This window comes from Centroberyx affinis, unplaced genomic scaffold (genome assembly GCF_046629955.1).
Source record: "Centroberyx affinis isolate AG114_WGS23_722 - 3 ecotype Tasmania unplaced genomic scaffold, CSIRO-AGI_Caff_v1 ptg006540l_1, whole genome shotgun sequence".
NCBI classification, from domain to species: Eukaryota; Metazoa; Chordata; class Actinopteri; order Beryciformes; family Berycidae; genus Centroberyx; species Centroberyx affinis.
This window is the reverse complement of record NW_027283312.1, coordinates 12,729-39,000: the sequence shown is the minus strand read 5'-3', so window position 1 is coordinate 39,000 and position 26,272 is coordinate 12,729. Positions and strand designations below refer to the sequence as shown.

Here is a 26,272-nt window from a genome sequence, read left to right as displayed (position 1 = left end):
TGAGTCGAGTTCTAGCTGTAAGTGCCAGGTTCAGGTTTTCAGTGGAGCTGATGAGGAGAAGACAGAGTAAGAACACCTGCCTGCTGTGTTTCCTCTACAAATGCTTCCCTATGTTTCTAGGTGGGATGGAAACACTTAGACTATGAGTTGCAATTCCAGATATCCAGTTTACGGTCTTTCTACTATCTTCACAGTTCTGTGTGTGTTTGTGTGTGCGTGTGTGTGTGTGTGTGTGTAGGTTGGAGGAGGGATGTGATAGTCTAAGATTAACCTAAAATCTGGAAATCGGCCTTGGTAACTCCTTTACATAAAGGGGGCGATACAAGTGATCTAAATAATTACCGGCCCATTTCTAAGCTTCCTTGCCTAGCCAAGATATTGGAATCTCTCATTAATACACAGCTTCGGAATTTCTTGTCTACAAATGCTATTCTAAACCCTCATCAGTCTGGTTTCAGAGCTGGTCATAGTACAATTACAGCTGCGAGTCTTGTAGTTAATGATGTAATTTCTGCTCTTGATAATAAGAAACATTGTGCAGCTCTGTTTATCGACCTATCAAAGGCTTTTGATACAGTAAATCATAGGTTACTTTTGGACAGACTGTCCTCTTTAGGGTGTGATGAAGTAGCCTGTAACTGGTTTCGGGACTACCTCTTTGCAAGAACCCAACGTATAGAGGCCAAGGGCTTGCAATCCCAGGTTTTGGAAATAGTGAATGGTGTGCCGCAGGGTTCTATTTTAGGTCCAACATTGTTCACATTATATATAAATGACATTGGTGCCTCTGTAAAGAACTGTAAGCTACACTTCTATGCCGATGATACAATTCTCTATGCCTGTGCATCATCCGCAGAACAAGCTGTAAAAAATCTTCAAGTTGCATTTGACTGTGTTCAGAAATCTCTGACTGATCTCAGATTAATCCTCAATGACTCTAAGACGAAGTATATGCTCTTCTCACGAGCCAGAAACCAAGACAAAGCATTAAACATTTGCTCCCTTAATGGGGCCAAAATTGAGCGTGTAGCCTCATACAAATATCTAGGTATCTGGCTAGATGAAAAGCTTTCATTTAAAACTCACATATTTGAGCTCAAAAAGAAACTGAGGACTAGACTGGGATCTCTCTACAGAAACCGATCATGCTTTACTCTTGAAAACAGGAAGGCAATTGTACAATCAACTCTTATATCAGTTTTGGATTACGGTGATATACTTTATATGCATGCTGCCCCTACTACTCTGAAATCACTAGATACATTCTACCATAGTGCCCTACGGTTTATAACTGGGGATAGTTTCAGAACTCACCACTGCTTACTTTATCTGAAATTAGGATGGCCTTCGCTTAGTGTTAGGAGGGAACAACACTGTCTCCTCTTTGTCTACAATGCATTACTAAATCAGTTACCTTCATATCTTACATCTCTTTTAAAGCTCAAATCTATCTCTTATAAGACACGTGCACAGGAATATTTGACTCTTGAAACTCCCTTCATTAACACTGAACTTGGGAAATTAGCTTTTAGTTTTTATGCACCAGACAAGTGGAACAGCCTGCAGGAATTGCTGAAACTAAAACAGTTGGTTTCACTCAATCATTTTAAGTTTCTATTGAAGGACATGGTAACAGTGGAGTGTTCCTGTTTCTATTGATCTGTAAAGATGCTTTATGTTATATGTATATGTATGGCTTTATGTATTTTCTATATATTGTGTTGTTATATCGTGTGTCTTTGTGATGCTTTATTGTTATTGTATTGTGTCAGGGCGTCATTGTAAAAGAGGGCACCCGCTCTCAATTGACCACCCTGAATAAATAAAGGTAAATAAAAAAAAAAAAAAAAAAAAAAAAAAAAAAAAAAAAAACCTAGGATTACAATAAGGGTTAACATCCATTCATGAGCGTATGTGTGTGTGTGTGTGTGTATAATCCTCTTTTTGTGATGCTGACACACCCAAACACACTCTCACGGATGTGAATTTGTGTGTGTGTGTGTGTGTGTGTGTGTCTACGTGTGATGTGCCATCTTGCCTGTAAGCAGCTCATACGATGCATCCATGCAGTTGGCATGTGGCATGTTACAGTGGATACCATCTGCACAATGGATGCCATCGTGTGTGTGTGTGTATGTTAACATGTGAATGGTATGAGAATGTGCATGCATCTTGTAAACATGCATGTATACAGGCATATGTGAAGGTATGCTTGTGTGTGTGTGTGTGTGTGTGTGTGTGTGTGTGAGAGAGAGCATTTGTGAGATGAAGCATGGATGAGCAGTGAATTCGAAGCACCTTTCCACACAGGCCATGTGTGTGTATGTCTGTCAGTCATGTATTCCAACCTCTGTATGTGCTCTGCATGCAAACCATGAGACCAGCGTGTAAGCAAGCCATTACAATCAATCAGTCCAAGGTGTGTGTGTGTGTGTGTGTGTGTGTGTTTTCCTATGTTTGTGTGTCATTTCTCTCATTTCTCTTTTCTGAGAGAGAAAGCAGGGTGTGAAGGAGGATCAGTTGACTTGATTAGACTGTAGAATCTGTAGAAAAAAAAATCCATCTTAAAGGACAATCCCAGCTTGATTTGAGTTTTTGCAAATTTTTCATATTTTCCATCCCTAAATCAGTTTTTGCCTCCTTCTCGGGCTCATTCACTTCCATCCAATTCCAAACAGCATTGAAAACAACTCTAATTTAGTCGGTAAAGGTAATCCATCACTGTGAATGAGAAGCCAGCAATCACATTTTAAAAAGCTGCATCAGAAAGCTAATATCAGGCTATAAACTTTTACATTTTGAAAGAAGTTCCATCACTGTTTTCATATTAATGCATGGTGTCTTTCTTCTGATTTCCGCTTTTTCCTCCAAAATAAAAGTTTCAACCAGTAATGAACATTCTCTGGAACCCGATCTTTTCAAATCAGATACAAGCATTTGAGGACATGCGACTCCGTTTGTTCAAAGTATTTGAAGAGGTGAAGGATGAAAACAACCTCTCTCTCTAGCCTTCCCTCTTCTTCTCTCTGTCTTTCTATACCTAATCTCCTTCTCTCTTCCTCTCCTCATCTCTTCTTCCGTTCCCTCTTTCTTCCTGCTTTCTTTTCTCCCCTCTCTCTCTTTTTCTCACTCGCTTCCCTTCCACTTCACCCTCGTTTTGGCCGAGCATCCGCCCGGCTGACGTGTCTTCGAGCAAGGCGCCGTTCTCTAGCTCGGTGGTTCTCAACCTGGGGTCCGGGGACCACCAGGGGTCCTTGAGTGGGGTTCCAGGAGGTCCCCAGCAAATGGATGAAACTTCAGTACTGTTTCATTTACAAGAAGTTAACACAATTAGAGAATGTAGAAGAATGATTGTTTTGATCATAGTTTCTCTGTTATCTCTCTACCTACAATAAAGAGAGTCATGGAATTCTGGACAAAATCATATCTAACAATAAAAATATTCTCAAAAATCTCATCAAATGGGGGTCTGTGTCCCTAATGTGGACTAAATTAGGGGTCCTTGATATGAAAAAGGTTGAGAACCACTGCTCTAGCTGACCCTCTGACCTCCCTGCGGCGGGAGGGAACAGAGGGTTTCCTGCTTGTCTAATGAAAGTATGGCAGTGTTATTATGGGCTGTAAGTGGGGGGAAACGGGCCACGGTGAGGTCAGGAGTGAAGGTTTCTATTTCTGGCCACGTGGTGTTTTGCCATGTGCCGCTGCGGGCGCATCAGTAATCCAGGAGGTCCGTGGCAGACACATGCCCCGGGAGTTTTTCCAGCCATTTCCGCCTCTTTACTCCAGCTGCTTCTTAAAAGGGGGAAATGGAGGCACAAGTCAAGTTCAAGGTAATTGTGGGGACAGGAAAGCAGATTCTCCACGACTCATTCATCCAAAATGAAGTCTTGAAATCTTGGTGTCTGAAAGAGTGAAACATCTGGGGTGAGATAATTCCATCTCTTCCCAATGTAAAGCAACTTTTCTGGAATCAAGTAACATTATATCCTTATTTGAAGACTGAAGAAAATGTTCAAAATGCGTGGCACTGCATTGGAAACAAGGCAAATCATCTCATTGACAGACATTTTTTCACTTATTTTAAGAGAAACGGTAACACTTTACAATAAGGGTCACTAAGTTAAGGGTTAGTTAATGCTTAATAAGGGTTAGTTAATGCAAATATGTTTAACTAATGTGTAAGTTACTAATGGTGTTCATGTTAACTAAGGTATAAATGTATACATTATTTAATAGTTTATAAAGATGAATAACGTATAAATTAATACCTTAGTTAACATGAACACCATTAGTAAATGATTACCAGACACATTAGTTAACTGTTAACTTACTGTCACTTAGTGAAACTTATTGTAAAGTGTTACCAGAAAAACAATATTTTAAGACTCAATACTAGACTTCATGACTTGTTTGATGAATATTTTTAGCAGTGTATGATGAAGAATCATTGACATTTTTCATGTGTGCATGTTTGAGTGTGTGAGGGTACGCACACACATTTGTATGTGTGTGTGTGTGTGTGTGTGTGTGTGTGTGTGTGTGTGTGTGTGTGTGCAGGCCTCCCGTGTTCACACTCCGCTCTTCACCTTGCGGTGCCTGCATGTTGTTTGATCCTGATACGGGACTGATGCGGAGCGAGGAAAAGGCCCAGTGGCCACAAGATTGCTCAGCTGACCCTCTCAACACATGATACCGGAGAGTACACACACACACACACACACACACACACACACACACATACACACACAGTTACAAAATATGTTACGGAGATAAGCTTACACTTGAACCTAATGCAGAGTGGCTTGCTAAGTATTTGCCAGAGCAGTGAGTGCTCTTTGAGATCATGTGTCATGTAGCCTGGAGAGGTTAGGGAGTGCAGACAGCTCAGAGGATCAGCCACTCAACAGCCGAGTCGCTCAACAAGAAGCTCTGTTGAACAGCAGAGTGTTTATTGTTCAGGATCCTTACCGGATTCAGATCAATGGAGACTTAAGGTTAGGGGAAAATGAAATGTGCCGGGGTAGAGCAAATCCAGATCCAACCAAAATAAATGACCGAGCTGGAACTTAAAAAGTGAAATTCAAACTCGCTGTTTATATCGACGAGCCGCAAGACTTAGGATCGATGTCGGATCGCAGAGTCGCTTGAATATGTTTTCAATTGATTTTCCTTTTCGTCGATTCTAGGTCAGTGTCAGGTTCCAGCTAAAGTGAATAAGGACCAGTAGGGATGGGATGTTCAATATGTCCCAATACAGAAATGAGACAATACGTATTGCGGGGCAGAAAAAAGAATGGTGATATCAGCTCCATGTTATTCTGCTGTAATCACAAATGACGCTTGACCATCACAATTTCACAAGCTCTCCATCCAAATTATATTATTTACACTTTGTAATGACATTTTGAAATTGTTGTTTACATTCTAGCAAGCCGATGCTATTTCTAGACTGGCTCAGAAATAAACAGAATTCTGACAGTCAGACTTTGTTGTCATTGAACTTTTATTTATTACATCGTATCATGGTTGTATTAGTTTTAGTTTTATTCGTTTATGGTTAGTTTTTTTTTTCCTACAATTTAAAAAATACACAAATGACAAAGATAACAAATAATATACAGTGCAGGGAGAGGCAGAAAACCCAATGGGCACCTAAAAAATGTTAAAATTTCACAACGTTATAAAGAACACAAAAATAACATACAGAAAATAATATGACTACATAAAAGTGATGGCAAACTAATAAAAACAAAATATACATAATCAACAACAACAATAATAACAATGATAATATCAAAATAAAAGCAATTAATGAATCAATGAAGCAATTAATTATAAAGTATTGAATCCTGAACCCATATCCCTAAGAACCAGTGATGCATAATAACGCATAGATTGAGATTTTTCGATGAATAAGTGGGTTAAAATAGTGGATATCCTCAGTTTTAGATGCACCTCCTGAAAATGCATGGGTCGTTGTTGAAAAATGGGTTATTATATAATAATGCGATACCATTTTGATCCCTGTAGAGGTTCTTTCTGCCTTCCCTCCACAGGGAGGTCAAAGGTCAGGGCTGAATCTGGATCTTCTTGTGTCTTCTTTTACTTTTTAACACTGTGATTCTCAACCTTTTTCATATCAAGGACCCGTAATTTAGTCCACATTAGAGCCACGGACCTCCATTTGATGAGATTTTGTCTCTCGCACCCAAATCTGACAATATTTTTATTGTCAGATATGATTTAGTCCAGAATTCCATGACTATCTGTATTGTAGGTAGAGAGATAACAGAGAAACTATGATCAAAACAGTCATTCTTCTACATTCTCTAATCGTGTTCACATGAAGTAATGGTGTAAACTTTCACAATTCGCCAATTTGCCGGGGATCTCCTGGAACCCCCTCAAGGACCCCTGGAGGTCCCTGGACCCCACGTTGAGAACCACTGTTTTAACACACCGAGTCAGGAGCGTGACACGCATGTCCACACGTCAACACGTTTTCTACTCATTCCATGTTGAAAAGCAACAAAACATGTCGTTCCTACTAGACAAACAGATGACAACCGCTTTCCAAGAGTGTGTTCCAGCAGCAGCAGCTTGAGTTGTGCTCTTTTGTCCCGAGCTCCACCGAGTGAGATCACATCCTGTTCAGATTTGTTTATGTAGCCCTCTAGAACTATTGCCGATGATCTCCTAAATCTTTCAACCCCACTGTGTGCGGTTGCAAGCACACATTACACTCCTTACTGGAAAACACAAGGGAGGGAAGATAGATCCAGGGGAAAGCCGCTCGAGCCTGGCTTTTTCCCTCCCTCTCTTTTTTTGTCCTTTTTACATCTTTTTTTTAAGGTTTTTTCCGCCGTTTCTCGTGTAACGACAATCCCATCTGGCCCGGCCGGTTCCAGTTCATGCGGCGGATGATGGGTATTTTTAGCAGCAGAAACTCTCATCTGCCAAGAACCCCCATTTTGGAGTAAATATGCCCTGTCTGGAGGCCTGTAGCTCGGCCCTGCCTCGGTCTCCGGGGACAGAGTGTGTATCTGTAGTTCAGTTTGAGTCTGTGTGCGTCTGTGTGTGTGTGTGTGTGTGTGTGGGTGTGTGTGTGTGTGTGTGTGTGTGTGTGTAAGGGAGATTTAAAGCCTCTGTAATCAAAGCCAGAGAATGTGCATGCTTTCCCAGGCCCAGCTGACTCCACTCTAAACCATTACACCAGTATACTTTTCTACAGTATCCTCCATCTTAATGGGTCCAAGAAGCAAGGCGTTGGGGTGTGTGTATGTCTGGGTATGTGTGTGTGTGTATGTGTGTGTGTGTGTGTGTGTGTGTGTGTGTGTGTTTAGGTGGGAGGGCCGTCTACCAGTGGACTTCCTCCATGATGTAAAGGCCAGCTCTTTGATGTCAAAGTTGCTAGCCAGCTGGTCTTTTTAAGGCTGGTGCAGGTAATGCTGCATTCAAGTCACATAGGAAAGACGGTAGATACAAGCTTCCTACCTGAATATACCATTTACCTCAGGAAAAAAACTGTAGTTAGGATAGGGAATGATATATTAATTTCAAATAATACCAAAACATATGAACGTTTTTCCTCACAGAAGAACATTTAGTGATCAGAACTCTTAAAATGCCATGGCAGGAGACTTGCTTTTTTGGATTTTTTGTTTGTGGTTGAGACACAAACACACAAATGGATCACACACGAAGTACATGTGTGCTGGATTTGAAAAAGCTGTGAATAATTATCACGTGAGCAGCCAAAGTCTACAGAAAACTTCAATCGTGGCCTTTGAGGGCTTCAAATGAGTTTGAAAGCATGAACAAATTGTTCAGACGGTTATTCCCATTTGACCTGAATGCAACACATCTCTCCTTTTGATGGGAATTTGTGTGTATTAAAGAGATATATATATATATATATATATATATATATATATATATAGAGAGAGAGAGAGAGAGAGAGAGACTAAGCAGACATTGTAGGACTCAGAACTGGCAGAATTTAACATGTACAATTCACCGTACAAGATCAGAGCATGGGATTATCAGTCACACACACACACACACACACACACACACACACACGCAGTCATGTGTCTCCACTTACTTGTGAACTGAAGCCCCTGGCCCTGACCTTTGACCTCTCTCCGTCCAACACAGAAGCCATTTGACCTCTGTTCCTTCCTTCTCTTTGAACAACATGGCTGTCGGCATCACTGACCTGTCAATCAATCAGCATCTCCCTCTGCTTGCCACGCCCTCCACCATGGTATGCAGGACATTATGTCATCGTGGTGGTGTGTGTGTGTGTGTGTGTGTGTGTGTGTGTGTGTGTGTGTGTGTGTGTGTGTGTGTGTAGTCATATTCTTGAACACAATAACGCAAGAACAATACATGGTAGAAACTTCATAGGTTTTCCCTATAGAGTCGATGATCTGATTCGATTTTGTAGCACCTTGCTGCATAAAATTTGCATATTAATGAGGAGAAACAGATTTTCTTGAAACTAATATATAACCTTTTTGCTTTAAGATACAGAGTTCATATTAATACCACCCATGTCGTGGGTATGTCGACATGGAAATATTTGCTAATTAATGCATTTAGCTTACCTCATTAGCATTAGTGGTTATGTTTAATATATCATGATGATTTTCAAGTGGCTCCTGTTTTTACTGCCCACACTGCTGAACACACAGGTCCCTACCCCAGTTTCCAGCCGCAGTCTCTGCTTCCATGCCAAACCTGTGTGTGTGTGTGTGTGTGTGTGTGTGTGTGTGTGTGTGTGTGTGTGTGTGTGTGTCACTGCCAGGGCAAAGCTGCCAGTCTAGGTCAGGGTTCCTGGCTGCTGCCTGGCTCACTGGATACTGTCCAGAACAGTCTGGCTCTATAGGATTGTACTGGTGTCTGGCCCGGTTCAGTTTGAGGTCACAGGCGAAATGGCCAGTATTAGACAGAAAGTTATAATATCTGATAGATCTGTTGATGATGTATTTGTGTGATAGCCAGAGGTGGGGACTCGAGTCACATGACTTGGACTCGAGTCAGATTCAAGTCACGGTTTCAATAGCTTGACACTTGACTTGCTGCATGAAGAGAAGACTTGAGACCTGACTTGACTTGGGTTCTGGTGACTTGGGACTTGACTCTGACTTGTGCTCTGATGACTTGAAAAGTTTTCTAAAGTCTTGACTTGAGATCTTGTGTTTGTGTAAATGACTTAGATTGAAAGTGATGAGATTTGTTCCAGCAGACGACTGAATTTAAATTCTGTTTTCTGAATTTGTATGGAATGATTGAATTTATTGAAGTTGAAACTGATTCTAGAAATCAAACTCATGATGCTCTTACCAAGTTTTTATCCTATTAAAACCATATTGCATTGAAAAGTCCTAGATATTTAGTTTTCTTTAAGATATTAAATTGATACTGGACTCTTGATTTGTTCTGACTTGACTTGCTGTTCTACATTTAGACTTGAGACTTGACATTAATGACATGGACTTGACTTGGTAATCTACATTTAGACTTGGGACTTGACTTGAGACTTGTGCCTCAAGATTTGAGACTGACTTGGGACTCAAGCAAAGTCGACTTGGTCACACCTCTGCTGTAGACCAAATCCTCAACTGGAATATACACACTGTGATTACTGTGCTTTAAATGGGATTGTCATAACAAGTGCAAATCCGCACAATAGCATGCAGCTTTTGAGGTGTAAACGATGTTGTGATCTGTGATGCTAGCTGTCCCGGCACCAGCCTCGCCAGATAGTGATCCATGGCGGCAACCATACAGCCAGTGTAGCAAGATAGTGATCCATCACCCCTAGATTGTCATCCAGCCTTCTCCATTTTCTCTAAGCTTGAAAAATCCTCCTGTCTGTCTTTTCCTCCTTCGTGACTGAAATGGATTTAGGTAGAGGCGATCATAAATCGACCGGGTCAGTCTATTTCACGGAAGCAGCAGGTGATCCCAGCAGGCGGGACGCTAAGTGGAGGTTGTATGTACTACTCATAAATAAAAACAGAGTGCACAGATGAATGGTAGTGATGTGTGTGTGGTGTGAGAGGAGGCTCTGGCCGGACCTGGAAATCAGCTGGACTGGACCGGAACATCGATGGTTCAGGCTCATCACAGAGGACACTCATCTGGGTCACACTCCTCAACGGGACGGGCCACTGTGGGACAGGCTTGATTTGTTTTAGCAGTAGCTGTAGGTAGCAGCAGCAAAGGACAGTAGTAGGACAGTGTATCAAATAGGAAAAGCAGAATGGAAATGATGAATTTTGTTAACATTTCCTCAAAATTGCAAAAGAGTTAATACACTCACTTAAGGTGGGAGAGTCATTTTGTTGATGCAGAATTCATTTGATAAATAACAATGGATATGAAATCAGGTTGAAACTTTAAAGGTCAGTTTGGAGAAATTGGGTGGTTGCAACAGCAAATAATAGAAAAGAGAAATAGATTATATGTAGCAATACAAGAAAAGGAGGTATTAAACATAACACAAACATCAACATAGCAAGAATACATTATCTAGCGATGTATGAATACAAAGTATGAAAAAGTTTGAATTTGACACAAAACAATAGGGAAAATATCATATCATTTTGTGTTTTTACAACATTTTTCGAAGTTGGCCTAAAATGTTCTCGGATGGAAACATAGCTAGTGTGTTCTAACTTTTGAAGCCTGGAGAGAGACTGGCGGTCAGCTGTCACTGCCCGTCTTAACCGCCTGTCACCACGGCAACAGCAGTAGGGGTGGAGAGATGTGTTTTGACAGGAAGTGACCTCGCCGTGACCTCCTGACTGGAGTCACGGGTTGAGGGACGGGGGGCCAAAGGTCAAAGCTGGCATGGACACCGGGACTGTGTGTGTGTGTGTGTGTGTGTGTACAATATCTCTCCACCCATTGGATTTTCAGGACACTCCCAATTTGGTTTTTAACAAGCTGCCCACATGAACTGGATATAGATATTATAAAATGTTCTGATTGGCTGAGCCACATTCAAAGCCATTACACAATACCTGATTAACACCGACCTTTGACCTCATAACAGTATATAACATCATAATATGCAGTATAAACATACACCTTTAATACTGACACTCAAAGTTCAAAATGAATTACATTTGTGTGTATAATTATATGTACAATAATGCAAAAAGAACTATAAAATGCTGATATCATTTTTATTCACCAATATTCAAGAAGACTCTTATGTGTTGTATAATTTATACCAGTGGTTCTCAACATAGGGTCCGGGGACCACCAGGGGTCCTTGAGGGGGTTCCAGAGGGTCCCCAGCAAATTGATGAATTGTTATTTCATTATCTCTCTACCTACAATACAGATAGTCATGGAATTCTGGACAAAATCATATCTAACAATAAAACTATTCTCAGATTTGGGTCAGAGAGAAAATATCTCATAAATGGGGGTCCGTGGCCCTAATGTGGACTGAATTTGGCGTCACTGATTCATACTATCTTCCTTATATCATCTTACATTTGTTGTATGTGTTGTTTTGTTGTTGTGTGCTTTGGCAATATGTACACATTTATGTCATGCCAATGAAAACTCATTGAAATTGAATTGAAATTGAATGACACCTTTGACCTCATAACAGTTCATTTGAATATTAATGATCTCATATTTTAATGTACAGTATATGCACACACCTTTGACCACGTAACATTTAAAATAGAACCAACCCACTGAGCAAAAGACGTGATTTCAACGTTGTGTCTATGCTTTAGCTCTCATATAGCCCAGGATCATTACGGCTATGTATAGACCTATTTTAGACCAAGCAGTAAATACATTATGACAATGAATAAACATCTGTAAATACCAAAAATATGCACCAGAGAAGTCCTGTAGACTAGCCTACAAGATAATTATCTGAGCACAAGAAGTAATTTCAACATTGCGTCTATGCGTAGCTCTCATATAGTCCACGATAATATCGTCTATGTATAGACATCTAATAAACTTTCACTTTTAAACCTCATTTAAACTTAATTTAGCCTAGACGGCTATGGGCCATTTAGACGTGTTTTAAACGTCTAATCAACGTAAAATTGCTCAGTGGGAAATATCACCACACATTGTTTCGCTACTGTTGTATATTGCTAGGCAGAAAAGACACTTAATTATTGATTAAAGAAAACAAAAGACCACCACAGCGCGTTCCCACTCTCACCTCACATCGCCTCTCGGTTGTTCTCAAACCCCCGTAAACCGCGGCCTGTTGTGGCTTATTGCTTAAGTCTAATGTTTCATGCTGTAATGCATTCCTGCAGGATGCGGTATTGGAGGTTTACAGCGCAGGGTTTACGCTCCAGTACACTCCAGCCTCTGTGGATGGCTTGTTTCGGTCAGGCCGACTGGCTGCCTGCTCGTCTGGGAAGCCGAATCTCCGACTTGGCCCTCATAGTGAGAAGGGAAATCTAGGCCTCATGAATAATTCTGCTTTATCTGGCGCTTGCCGCTGTACGACTGCAGTCTCTCCGCCTCGCTCCGTCTTCTCCCTCTTTAATCCGTCGCCCCCATCATCATCTCGCTCTTTTTCCCCCTCTTTGTCTCCGTCTTTCTTACTGTCTCTCTCTCTCTCTCTCTCCTCATCCTCTCATTGTTGCCGCGTCACCGTGGAGACGCCGGTGTCAGGGAGGGGGGGGGGGGGGGGGGGGGGATGGATGGGCGGTTGCCGCAGACGTCTGTATCCTTGGCAACCGCAGCCTCACCTGCTCCGGCGATGCCCTCGCTCCTCGTCACGCCGCCCGAGACACAAAAGCACCGTCATCCCCGGCTCTTCCTCTTCTTCTTCTTCTTCTTCTCCTCCCCCCTTTCTCCTTCCATTTCTCCTTTTCCTTCCTCCTCATTCCTCTCCAACAATGCGGAATTCCCGATATTTGATAATCAGATGGTCTGCTTCAGTGTGTGTGTATGTGTGTTTGCTTGAGGGAGAGCTCACATAATTCTGGTGTTTACAACCCACCCACCTACATAAATATAGACACACACACTCACGTCACACACACACACACACGTCACACGCACACACACACACACGCATGCATCATCTCCCCGTCTTCCCATCTCCCTTATCTGGGCCAATGCCCCGGGACAGGTCATATGTGGGACATCATCACCGCTCCCACAGATTAGGATCATTTTGTGGTGTGCGTGTGTGTGCGCGCACGCGCGTGTGTGTGTGTGTGTGTATGTGTATGTGTGTGTGTGTGTATGTGTGTGTGTGTGTGTGTGTGGATGCCAGGGTCAGTGGAGGCAGCTCTGTGATTGTTAACACAGGGAGAGGCCAAGCTGCCAAGCTCAGCCCTGAGGCATGTCTGTGTTTATGTATGTGTGTGTGTCTGTGTGTGTGTGTGTGTGTGTGTGTGTGTGTGTGTGTGTGTGTGTAAATCCCCACCAGAAAAGCCAAAAGGTCCCCATTAGGAAAGGTTTAGGCCTTAGGTTTTGGGTTGGGGTTAAAATATGACAGGGTTAAAGTTGGTTGTTTGGGTTCCCATAGGTATTGTGTGTGTGTGTGTGTGTGTGTGTGTGTGTGTGTGTGTGTGTGTGTGTGTGTGTGTGTGTGTGTGTGTGTGTGTCAGTCTAATTGTGGGCTGCCCCAGCAGAGCTATAACCTAGAAAACAGGACAATTTTTTTCCATTCCCCAGGAGAATTAGGACCATAAACGCACACACACACACACACACACACACACACACACACACACACACACACATACACATGCAAGATGTATGCAGACATGTATGTGTATGATCGTCAATCAGAAAATTTATGTCATTTTATTAATTTTACAAATAATTTGAGTTGTACGGATACATCTGTGTTTGTGTGTGTGTGTGTGTGTGTGTGTGTGTGTTTGGATGGCGCAGCATGCCGAGGTAAAGAGGCTGACGAATCCCTCTGCAGATTTCAGATCACGGTTGCCATGGCGATGCACCGGTGGGAAGGCCACGGATGCCTGGGGCAGAGAGAGAGAGAGAGAGAGAGAGAGAGCAGGCTATCATTAGTGAGCAGCGTGTTTAAAGAGGTTCATTGATATTCTCTGGGAAAACAACAACACAACAGAGCTGTGTGTGTGTGTGTGTGTGTGTGTGTGTGTGTGTGCACAGTGCTCCGCAGTAACTGTAATCATTGGATTATGTAATCAGACTACCAATATGAAGTAATCAGTCAAGGATATAGCCCATTTATAACAAAACAAGGTGTGTCTGGTGGTGTCTGGGTCTGCTTCTATGGTGAATGGACTGTTTTGTAAAGAAGTCTATACCAGTGGTTCTCAACGTGGGGTCCGGGGACCACCAGGGGTCCTTGAGGGGGTTCCAGGGGGTCCCCAGCAAATTGATGTTATTTAATTTACAAGAAGTTAACACAATTAGAGAATGTAGAAGAATGACTATTTTGATCATAGTTTCACTGTTATCTCTCTACAATACAGATAGTTATAGAACTCTGGAGGTTGAGGTTTGAGGAAGGGGCGAGACTCTCGTTCTGCTATTGCTATCACTCTCTACACATATAATCCTCAACTGAATGCAACAAGATCATGCCCGTTGTCTGGGGGTGTTGAAAGGCATTCTGGGAAATGTAGGAAATCAGTAACTGAAGTAGAAGTATGCGAGGCAGGTTGAGGGAAAGTGGGTACAACAAAACAGGAAAATTACAACTTTTTCTACTTTTTCAACTGGTCCAGCCCTGTGTGTGTGTGTGTGTGTGTGTGTGTGTGTGTGTGTGTGTGTGTTGATCTTTTCGTACTCTTTCTGCTCTAAGCTCACTTTCGTTTCTCACAGTTGGCTTACAGTGTGTGTGTGTGTGTGTGTGTGTGTTTGTGTGTGTGTTAGACATTCCGTTGTTGTCCCTCAGCCTCTCTCTCTCTCTCTCTCTCTCTCTCTCCCTCTCCCGTTCCCGTGGCAGCAGACAATTTGACCTTAGCAACAAACATTCGGATTCTCACCTTAGCAACAGGCCAAGGTCTGTGCTGTCATGGAAACGGGAACGGAGCTGTCAGTTAAGGCGGTTGCTAGGTGACTAGAGAGAATAGTTTTCTTTTGCCTCGCCATTCACCAGGCAGGCCCGGCACTCCGGCTGCTCTGTGACTGCACATGATCAAGACTATTCATGCTTTTGGCTGGAAAAAAAAAATCATATATTTCATACTGTTCATTCTTATATTTCTATCTATCTATTCTATTTCTATCCATTCTTACTTATACTCTTATTTTTCTCTGCTGTATTGTGTTTGCTGTCTTACTTCTTACTGCTACAATGACCTGATTTCAAAAAGTTATCACCTCCCAAAGACCCTTTCTTAAAAAAAGTAATATAATATAACGTGACTTTTTATTTTTCATGAGTGTTTTGGAGCCATGTTTTCCCTGTTGGATGAGATTTGATTGTAGGATAGATGCTAAATCTGTCTAACAAAGCTGGCACCAACCATACATGCACCTTTCCTGGGCGGGTCTCACACACACACACACACACACACACACACACACACATGCATTTTCATAGGGAGCATTTGCAACCAGGAAGCAGATCAAAAGCAGGAAAGGAAGAGTGAGGGAGGGGGAAAGGAAGGAGAGAGAATAGAGTGATATTTCCCAGGGGGGGAGTCCCCTCCTTCGTCCTTCAGGAGAGAGAGAGAGTGAGAGAGTTGTTTGTGTGTGTGTGTGTGTGTGTGTGTGTGTGTGTGCAGAGCAGGGTCTAAGATAAACACACCCTTGCTTTCTGCAAATATGCAAAAAAATCTCATTTAGTCTCATATTCAGCCTTACAGTATTATTTTTCTTAAAACAAGTGAAAAATTCAAATGGGATGAGATCATTCGGCTTGTTTTCCGACGCAAAAAAAATCTTGAAACAAAGTTGATTTGCACTGGAACCAAATGAAATGATCTCACCCCACTGGCAGGTTTTGACTTAATTGAAGAAAATTCGATTTTTATGACTTGTTCAGACGGATATTTTAGTTTTTTGCTGTGTGTGCAGAAACAGTCAAGGAGGCTCTGCTTTCCTGCCTTGAGCTTGACTTCCACATGCATTTCATATTGGAGGCAGATTGAATAGGGGAAGCGAATGACTGGTTTTCAAAGTAATAAGGTTTTAAGGCTTAATACCAGACTGTCAAGATGGATATTTTTGTAGTGTATGCACATTTGTGGGATATTGAATAACACATATACTGTAGATGGTCACTGCTGGTTTCTTGGGATGCATGCTAACACTTTAGCATACACTATGTTGGGTGATAGTAGATGCTAACGCTTTAGTATACATTATGTCGAACGATAGTAGGCTCCATGCTAACGCTATAGCATACACTATGTTGAATGATAGTATTTTAGCATACACTATGTTTAGTGATAGTAGGCTCCATGCTAACGCTATAGCATACACTATGTTGAATGATAGTATTTTAGCATACACTATGTTTAGTGATAGTAGCTCCATGCTAACACTTTAGCATAGCCTACACTGTGTTGAGCGATAGTGGCTCCATGTTAACGTTTTAGCATACATTATGTTGAGTGATATTAGGCTCCATGCTAACACTTTAGCATACACTATGTTGAGTGATAGTAGACTCCATGCTAACACTTTAGCATACACTATGTTGAGTGATAGTAGGCTCCATGCTAACACTTTAGCATACACTATGTTGAGTGACAGTAGGCTCCATGCTAACACTTTAGCATACCCTATGTTGAGTGACAGTAGACTCCATGCTAACACTTTAGCATACACTATGTTGAGTGATAGTAGGCTCCATGCTAACACTTTAGCATACCCTATGTTGAGTGATATTAGGCTCCATGCTAACACTTTAGCATACACTATGTTGAGTGACAGTAGGCTCAATGCTAACACTTAAGCATACACTATTACTGCTTTTCCACCGCATGGTACCGGCTCGACTCGGCTCGACTCGACTCGACTCTACTCACCTTTTTTGGTTTTCCATTGGGCAAGTACCAGGTACCAGGTACCATATTACCTGGTACCTGGTACTTTTTTTGGTAGCACCTCCATCGAGGTTCCAAGCGAGCTGAGGCACTGCAGATCACAATCAGTAGTCTGCAGTGAAAACACTGCAGACTACTGATTGGTCAGAGAGAATCATCATTGTGACACGGGACTATGCTTATGTTAGCTACCAGGTTAGCTTACCCTCTTGCGTCGCCTTGAGCAGCCAGAGAGCAGTCTGTTGTCTTGCTGCCTTCAGCGTCTTCTGAAATAAAATCTGTCTCCTTGCTGAGACTAACAGCCACATACCGAGAATCAAGAACATCATCCCTCGAAACTTCGAAATTTCACCTTTCTCTACCCTTTTTTGGCTGGACCTCAACAGCGGGGCCAGCCATATAAACGCAAATGTCTGTCACTGACTGACTGACTGACTGACTGACTGACTGACTGACTGAGTGATGAAGTTACACCATTGGTCGGCCGTGGCACGTGGCACACCCATACACTGTCCAGCCATATACTAGGTTTTGACCTAGTCTTGTTCCCCTCAGTCCCATCCCAAACTCTCTGACCTTCTTTCCTGGTAAAGTGGGATAATGCCAGTTGTTTCCAATGTAGTTTCTCACTGGAATTTTCCTACAAAACAAGCGTCAGTGTCTTGCAACAAGGCAGCATATGGCAGATTACTCCACAGGTATCAAGTAAATGACACTTGATTCAAAAACAACTTGAAACAAGTTGGTTTGCACTAGAAACAAGAAAAATATGATTTTAAGACTCAATCCTATAGACTAAGTGACTTGCTATGGACAGCAATGCACACACACACGTGAACACACACACACACGTGAACACACACACACATGCGAACACACACACACATGCGAACACACACACAGCGCACAGTAGCTGTGTTCCAGATGTGAGCAGTGTGTGTTCTGTGCCTTCCCTCATCTAGTTGTTGATCTCCTATGGAGTCTGAGAGGCATGGTAATAACAGACAAACAGGAAGGGGACCATCATAAATGTAGAGATCAAACACACACACACTCACACACACACACACACACACACGCACGCACACACTTGGCTGTAACTCCAGTCCCTGGTTCTCACTCCAGCAGTGAGCTCATTAAAATGTGCAAGGCAATCCCTCTCCTCTTCCCACTCTCATTTCTCCTCCCTCCCTCCCTCTCATTTCTTTCCCATTCTCTCTCTTCGTCTGATACAAAGTAACACACATACTCTCTCTCTCTCTCTCTCTCTCTCTCTCTCTCTCTCTCTCCCTCTCTCCCTCTCTGTCTCTTTATCAGTATTGTCGTTCTGCGTCACTCTCTCCCCACGTCAGCTTCAAGGTCTTCTTATTGGCTTGGGGTTAGATCACATCATCAAAACAAGGTTAAAAATGCTGTTTTAGTTTGGTGCGTTTGCAATTGCGCATGCATGGCGTATGCTGGAGCAAGTGTGTGTGTGTGTGTGTGTGTGTGTGTGTGTGTGTGTGTGTATGCGTGCGTGTGTGCGTGTGTGTTTGGGGGAGGGTAGCTTTGCTTTAATGAATGGTTGCCGGGTAAAGCGGGAGGCGTGAGGGAGGAATTTGTTAATTATGAATGGAGCACTTCTCTCTGGATCTGAACAACACACAGTGAGAGAGAGAGAGAGAGAGAGAGAGAGAGAGAGAGAGAGAGAGGATATGCATTTGTGTGTGTATCGGTATGTGTTTGCGTGTGTGTGTGTGTGTGTGCCATAGTCACACCAATGAACACACATCCCAATGAACATCTATTTCAGTCAATATTAGACTGTTAGACTGTGGTTGGCCTGCAGTATTGTGGGCAAAGGGGTTTGGCTATGAGAGTTTTAACCAGACGGTTGAGAGTTTGAATCCCCAGACTGTATAACACTCTCTCCTCCCTCAATATCTACTGTTGAGGTGCCTTTGAGCATGGCACATAGGGGTCATCAGACCAGAGGCAACATATGGCCTCTTGTTCTGGATTAACCGCCATATAAAGCTAATATATTCTTGCCATCGTGTGTGTTTGTGTGTGTGTTTGTGTGTGTGCATAGGCTTCCATTTGAATCAACTCAATCAATCAAGTGGGAAGGTACAGTATGGATTGTTGGTTAAAACAGGGTGTCTGCAGGTTCTGAAAAACTCTTCCATGTCTTGAATCATATTATCTAAACTCAAGGCCTTAAAAGGTTTTGAATACAGTTAAATTAAGTCTTTTCAGTCTTAAATCCAGCCTTGGGAGTCTTCAAAATGTTGTGGTTTCTTGGTGCCTGAGACATGAGCCTGGTCACGCTGATCTATGTTCTTACAGGTCTACATTTACATTTACATTATTTACAAAATTCATCTTATATTTAAGCCTTACTGGCATTAAAAAAAAGTCTTGGAAAGTCTTAAATTCCAGTTGAGCTTTGTAAGAGCAGAAGACCTAATGTGGACGCTAAGCTCCAGTATCGCCCCCTAATGACACTCCTCATATAGTCTTACCATCCTCTCCTGAATATACAGTTTAATGTTAAATCTGATAAAAAAAAAAAGGAGAGTAAATTATGACCTCTAGTTAGTGATCACTATGAAGCAAACATCCATCAATATAAACGCAAATTAATTATACTTTCATAAAAGCATTCATTTCGGTTATGTATACATAAGATATATATAAAGATTTATGCCATGCACTGTAAGGGGAAAATGGCATCTCTTCAGTGTATTTCTATGTGATTAAATGAGAGTTCTCTTCCAAAATAAGAGTCCAAATTGGGCCATTTAAAAAAAAAAAAAAGCCTAGTTTGCAAAATCGCATGAATATGAAACTCATGTTGCAATACTATGAAGTCATTCGAACGCAAATATTACGAACGGCTAGATTGTCAGCAGTCTACTTGAATTACAGTATTAGATATCTCTACAAACATGACTCTCCTGTGCAGCGTTTTGGAATATAAAAAAAAAGTCTTCCTCCTTGCAGCGCTCGCTGGATTTCAGTATGTAAGCCTATGTAAGCCCTCATGATAAACAGTGTCTCTCTGGGAAATCCCATTTGGCTGCTGTTTAATCTGCATTTCCAGTGTGTACATTCCAGTGGCAGCGGTGATTAGGCTATCCTCTAGGCACTGTATATCAGCGGTGGAAAGTCCTGGATGTACTGTACTACAATGAAACTGTAATGCAGTTTTCTCATTGGCTTCCCACCTATACAGACAGTGTGAGCACCTTGTTTGGAAGTCAGCACCTCCGCTTTCACCCACTTCCAGCTCCCGGGGGTCGGCTTTTTCCACACTGACCTCCTCTGCCTTAAAATAGAGCGCTGTTTACAGTTGCAGGTTACTCACCGATCCGGGTCTCTCGGTGGCTGGCTCTCGCACAAACACACACTCACGAGACGGATCTTTATTTGGACGGGGCCGGGAGTGTGTGTAGTATCCGTCTCCACTCTAAATATTGGCCCGGTGTAAAAGGGAACACAAAGGGTTCATCTGTCAGGAGCATGCGGCGCTTCTACCGGCATTTACTTTTTACACAGCGCAGGCTTTGGCGCTAATGTAAATACCGGCCACTGCTTTGTGTGGTTTCAGCATAACAAAGAAGGGCCTTTCAAGGTGTGTGTGTGTGTGTGTGTGTGTGTGTGTGTGTGTGTGTGTGTGTGTGTGTGTGAGTGTGTACTCCATCATATGAACCTGTGTGTGTGTTGTGTGTTCTGTCTCCAGGGGCCACCAGGGACATCGGCTCGGCTCTGACCAGGATGTGCATGAGGCATCGCAGCATTGAGGCCAAGCTGCGCCAGTTCACCAAGTAAGACACGCTTCCTTCCTTCCTTCCTTCCTTCTGTCTTTCCTCCCTTCCTCCCTTCCTTCCTTCCTTCCTTCCTTATTCTTCGTCCTGTCTTCCTTCTTTTCTTTCAGCCCTCTTTCCTTCCTTCCATCCTTCCTTCCTTCCTTCCTTCCTTCTTTCTTGGCTTCCGTCTTTCCTTTGCTCCTTCCTTTGTTCCTCCATTCTGTCAATATGTTTCCTTCCTTTCTTCCTCTTTTCTCCCTTCCTTCCTTCCTTCTTTCTTGGCTTCCATCTTTCCTTTGCTTTCCTTTGTTCCTCCATTCTGTCAGTTTCCTTTCTTTCTTCCTCTTTTCTCACTTCCTTCCTTCCTTCCTTCCTTCCTTCCTTCTTTCTTGGCGTCCATCTTTCCTTTGCTCCTACCGTTGCTCCTCCATTCTGTCAATATGTTTCCTTCCTTTCTTCCTCTTTTCTCCCTTCCTTCCTTCCTTCCTTCTTCCTTGGCTTCCATCTTTCCTTTGCCCCTTCCTTTGCTCCTCCATTCTGTCAATATGTTTCCTTTCTTTCTTCCTCTTTTCTCCCTTCCTTCCTTCCTTCCTTCCTTCCTTCTTGGCTTCCATCTTTCCTTTGCTCCTTGCTTTGTTCCTCCATTCTGTCAATATGTTTCCTTCCTTTCTTCCTCTTCTCTCCCTTCCTTCCTTCCTTCTTGGCTTCCGTCTTTCCTTTGCTCCTTCCTTTGTTCCTCCAATCTGTCAGTGTTTCCTTCCTTTCTTCCTCTTTTCTCCCTCCCTTCCTTCCTTCCTTCCTTCCTTCTTTCTTGGCTTCTGTCTTTCCTTTGCTCCTTCCTTTGTTCCTCCAATCTGTCAATGTTTCCTTCCTTTCTTCCTCTTTTCTCCCTTCCTTCCTTCCTTCCTTCCTTCTTTCTTGGCTTCCATCTTTCCTTTGCTCCTTCCTTTGTTCCTCCGTTCTGTCCCTCTTTCCTTCCTTCCTTCCTTCCTTCCTTCCGTCTTTCTTGGCTTCCATCTTTCCTTTGCTCCTTCCTTTGTTCCTCCATTCTGTCAATATGTTTCCTTCCTTTCTTCCTCTTTTCTCCCTTCCTTCCTTCCTTCCTTGTTTCTTGGCTTCCATCTTTCCTTTGCTCCTTCCTTTGTTCCTCCGTTCTGTCAATATGTTTCCTTCCTTTCTTCCTCTTTTCTCCCTTCCTTCCTTCCTTCCTTCTTTCTTGGCTTCCATCTTTCCTTTGCTCCTTCCTTTGTTCCTCCGTTCTGTCAATATGTTTCCTTCCTTTCTTCCTCTTTTCTCCCTTCCTTCCTTCCTTCCTTCTTTCTTGGCTTCCATCTTTCCTTTGCTCCTTCCTTTGTTCCTCCGTTCTGTCAATATGTTTCCTTCCTTTCTTCCTCTTTTCTCCCTTCCTTCCTTATTCTTCTTCCTGTCTTCCTTCTTTCCTTTCAGCCTTCTTTCCTTCCTTCCTTCCTTCCTTCCTTCCTTCCTTCTTCCTTGGCTTCCGTCTTTCCTTTGTTCCTTCCTTTGTTCCTCCATTCTGTCAATATGTTTCCTTTCTTTCTTCCTCTTTTCTCCCTTCCTTCCTTCCTTCCTTCCTTCTTTCTTGGCTTCCATCTTTCCTTTCCTTCCTTTGTTCCTCCATTCTGTCAATATACTTCCTTCCTTTCTTCCTCTTTTCTCCCTTCCTTCCTTATTATTCTTCTGTCTTCCTTCTTTCCTTTCAGCCCTTGTTCCTTCTTTCTTCCTCTTTTCTCCCTTCCTTTCATCCTTTCTTCCTTCCTTCCTTCCGTCTGCCATTTCTTCCTTCCTTTCTGGTTTCCTGCTTTGCATCCTTTGCGTGTTCATCCAGCCGTCCTTCTTTCCTTCTTTCCTTCTTTTGTTCCCTCCTTTCTTCCTGGTTTCCTTCTTTGCATCCTTTACGCCTTCATCCAGCCTTTCTTCCTTCATTCTTTCCTTCCTCCTTCCCTTCCTTGCTTCCTTTCATCCTTCCTTCCTCCCTCCCTTCCTTCCTTCAGTCTATTAACTTTCCATTCTTCCTTCCTCCCTTCTTTCTAGCCTCCCTTCTTTCCTTCCTTCCTTCCTTCCTTTCTTCCTCCCTTCCTTCAATCTATTTTACTAACTTTAACTTCCTCCCTTCTTTTTATTATTCCTTCCTTCCTTCCTTCCTTCCTTCCTTCTTTACTTCCTTTCTTCCTTCCTTCCTTCTCTACTTCACTGACTCATATCTTGTCAGGCTTTCTTAAATGGGAAACCTCAAGTGTGTTTCCATATAAAGCTAACCGTGTGTTTGGCGTTACGACATGAGTTCTTGGTGTCAGCTCTATGGATTCCATTAGGAGCATTGCTGTGTGTGTGTGTGTGTGTGTGTATGTGTGTGTGTGTGTGTGTGTGTCTGTGTGTGTGTGTGTGTGTGTGTGTGTGTGTCTGTGTGTGTGTGTGTGTGTGTGTGTGTGTGTGTACACGAATGACTGTAAAAGAATACAACGCCTGGCATGCCACACAGACCACTCTGGAAACCTCACCAAGAGTCTGTTTTCAACCATTGTTTTCCTTTTCCTTCACTCTCCATAGTCTCTAATGACTTTTCCATGGCAAAAGCTATTACACTGATGGTGATGATAATGATGATGATGATCTATCGCCAGGGTAATGATAGGGCTCTCTTTGAAGATTGAGTCAATCTAAAAAAATTGCATGTGTGAGTGTGTATGCGGGGCCCGTTCTGGTAATCCTACCACGTGTATGTGTATGCATTTGTGTCATGTATGTATGTGTGTGTGTGTGTGTGTGTGGTGGAGGGGGCGGGGGGTGTGAGGCGGGGGGGGGTCCCCCAGATGTTCCAGATACTAAAATAGTAAAATGGAGCAACACGTGGAGGGAATTTATATAACGTTCCACTCCAGAAATATAGCTCCTTCATTTTCAGTGGGGTCAGGAGGAGGAGGGGGGTGGGGGGTGAAGTGATGTCATTACTCTTCACTTCACTCAAGACGCAGCACCGCAAACATTTAGCTTACGATTGTTTTCCGCATGAAACGAAGCAGAAGCCAGCAGCACACACCACTGAATCTCTGCTAGTTCTCATCATGTATTATTTATCATGTCGTGAGCACAGAGTTGTAAGGCTCAGTCTGGGTGGAGTGCAGTTGTGAGATATTGAAGATTTGACATCCGATCTGGCAAAACCAAGCCAGTGTAAATTAACGTTCAAAGATCATGACTATGGAGATAACTCAATTTTGATTAAACACGTCCGATAGAAGCTTAGGCCTAGTCCACACTAATCCGGGTGAGTTGTTCTTCTCTACTTTGTGATGTGAGAGCGAGTCTGGGGGCGGCTCTCCAGCCACAACCGCCATTCCTTGAGGCACTGAAACAGACGATGCAGCCTGGATGGATCACATGATGATGATGCACCTGAGATCACATGACAATCGCACGTCAGCGTTTTCAAAAAGCCCCATTTTAAACCGTCTTAGCGTGGATGGAAGGCCAAAACCGAGAAATAAAGATGTGTATTCAAATTGATCAGGATTAATGTGGACTAGGCCATAAAATTCCAAGCTCACAATGTATTTATCTACTATTCATCTCTTTATTTTTTGTCTCCCTCTTTCCCCGTCTCTTCCCACGCACCTCCCCCGCCCCAGTGCTCTGATGGAGAGTCTGATCACTCCTCTCCAGGACAGGATTGAGGACTGGAAGAAGACAGCCAACCAGTTGGACAAGGACCATGCCAAAGGTACAAAAAAACAGACAAAGTGCCCTTGAGCAACACCCTGAATCCCGGCCAGCTGACCCTGACCTCTGACCTCCCTGTGGAGGGGTGGGCAAGTGAAAAGAGAACACCTATGGGGATTAACAAAGTAGCATTATTGACATTGTATTCACACACAGGCCGATGTGAAACTAGATCCCTTAATAGTCAGATTTCCAATAGCGCTCAATTCACTCACAAGGTCAAGTTCAACCACAACAACAAGTATTGCCAGTAAATGTCCGGTGAGTTGTACCATAACATTTAGCCAACATTAAAGGAATAGTTCACCCAAAAATGAAAACTCTGTCATCATCTACTCTCCCTCATGCCAAATGAAACACAGGTGAAATTTGTTAGTCCATATAACACACAGGGAGGTTGCAGCACAACTTGGTAGCAGCCTTCTCCAAAACAACTGAAGTCAATGGGGACCTGTTCTTTAGAGTTCCAAAACAAAAACAGCCAAACAATCACACTGTGAATAGAAAGACCTATACACCATTATTTGTTGCAAATCAATCAGCTGTAGTTAAGATTTGCACTAAATGATGGTGTAAATATACTGTAGGTCCTTTTGGAACTCTGAAGAACTGGTCCCCACTGACTTCAGTTGTTTTGGAGAAGGCTGCTATGGAGTTGTGCTGGCAGCCTCCCTGTGTGTTATATGGACAAACTTCACCTGTGTTTCAACTGGCATGAGGGGGAGGAGATGATGACAGAATTTTCATTTTTGGGTGAACTATTCCTTTAACTAACCATTATCTCTTACATATAGTCCAGGTGAAATGTACATGCATCACTAAATTTTGTGTATTTCTTGGATTTCTGTGTTTGAGTGTCAATTGAATTTGCCATCCCATGCTCATCTGAACAGTTTATGATGTTTTTCTTTGCACTATTAGCATTAAAAAATTAATTGGCAGAAGCTCATGGCCGATCAGTAGAATTTGTGCAATGGCTCCAATTCTGAAAATGTACATGTATACCAATTTTGGTTCTTTTGCGCTAATCATAACAATTTCAGACCTGGCTAATATTAGCCACTATTGATCTGAAATCAAGGATATCATCCAAGACTGATCTGTCAGCTCAATGATTCCACTGACATTCAAGGATTTCCGCCATCTTTGTAGAGACTATTTCATGTAACTGTTGGTGGCACAACATTTGGCAGCGTTTCTATATATTTAAATCAAAACAAGTTCACATGGAGGGCTTTGCATTCCTGTTCCTGAAGCCTCTCTTCTCGTCCCCTCTCAAGAGTACAAGAGGTCACGCCACGAGATCAAGAAGAAGTCATCTGACACCATGAAATTACAGAAGAAGGCTCGTAAAGGTACGGCAGCTCCCCCCCCCCCCCCTTTCTGTCTTTCTCTCTGGAAGCGACCCTCTGCTTTCTAACAGCCGAGGCACAGGCGCTTCTCACATTCGACAGAGCAGGCAAAAGGTCACATTTCAAAGGTCAGAGTATCTCATGCGAGGTCACTCAGGCATTTTCAGTTCCAGTGGTATCCATGGCATTTCTGTGCAGCTCATGTCCGGTATGGATTAGTTTCGACGTATACAGTAAAGTGCTATTAGCTTGGTGAGAGCGGTGACACAGATCGGTATGCAGGACTTTCGAAGTGGATCATAGCGCAGTAGAGCAGTGGTTGTCAAAGTAGGGTTCTGGGACACTCAGGGATCCTTGAGGGGGTTCTAGGGGATCCTTGAGGGGCTTC

At 42.8% G+C, this 26,272-nt stretch overlaps 1 protein-coding gene across 1 annotated transcript in view; it reads left to right on the top strand.

The window, feature by feature from the left end:
* mtss1 (MTSS I-BAR domain containing 1) overlaps nt 1-26,272 on the top strand; it is a gene marked incomplete at its 3' end in the record, with an annotated part of 79,246 nt that overhangs the window by 40,698 nt on the left and 12,276 nt on the right. The window contains exons 4-6 of the mRNA XM_071512798.1: nt 20,728-20,812; nt 24,442-24,533; nt 25,813-25,887. Coding sequence (XP_071368899.1) covers nt 20,728-20,812; nt 24,442-24,533; nt 25,813-25,887 — 252 coding nt within the window. The remainder of the gene's footprint in view (nt 1-20,727; nt 20,813-24,441; nt 24,534-25,812; nt 25,888-26,272) is intronic.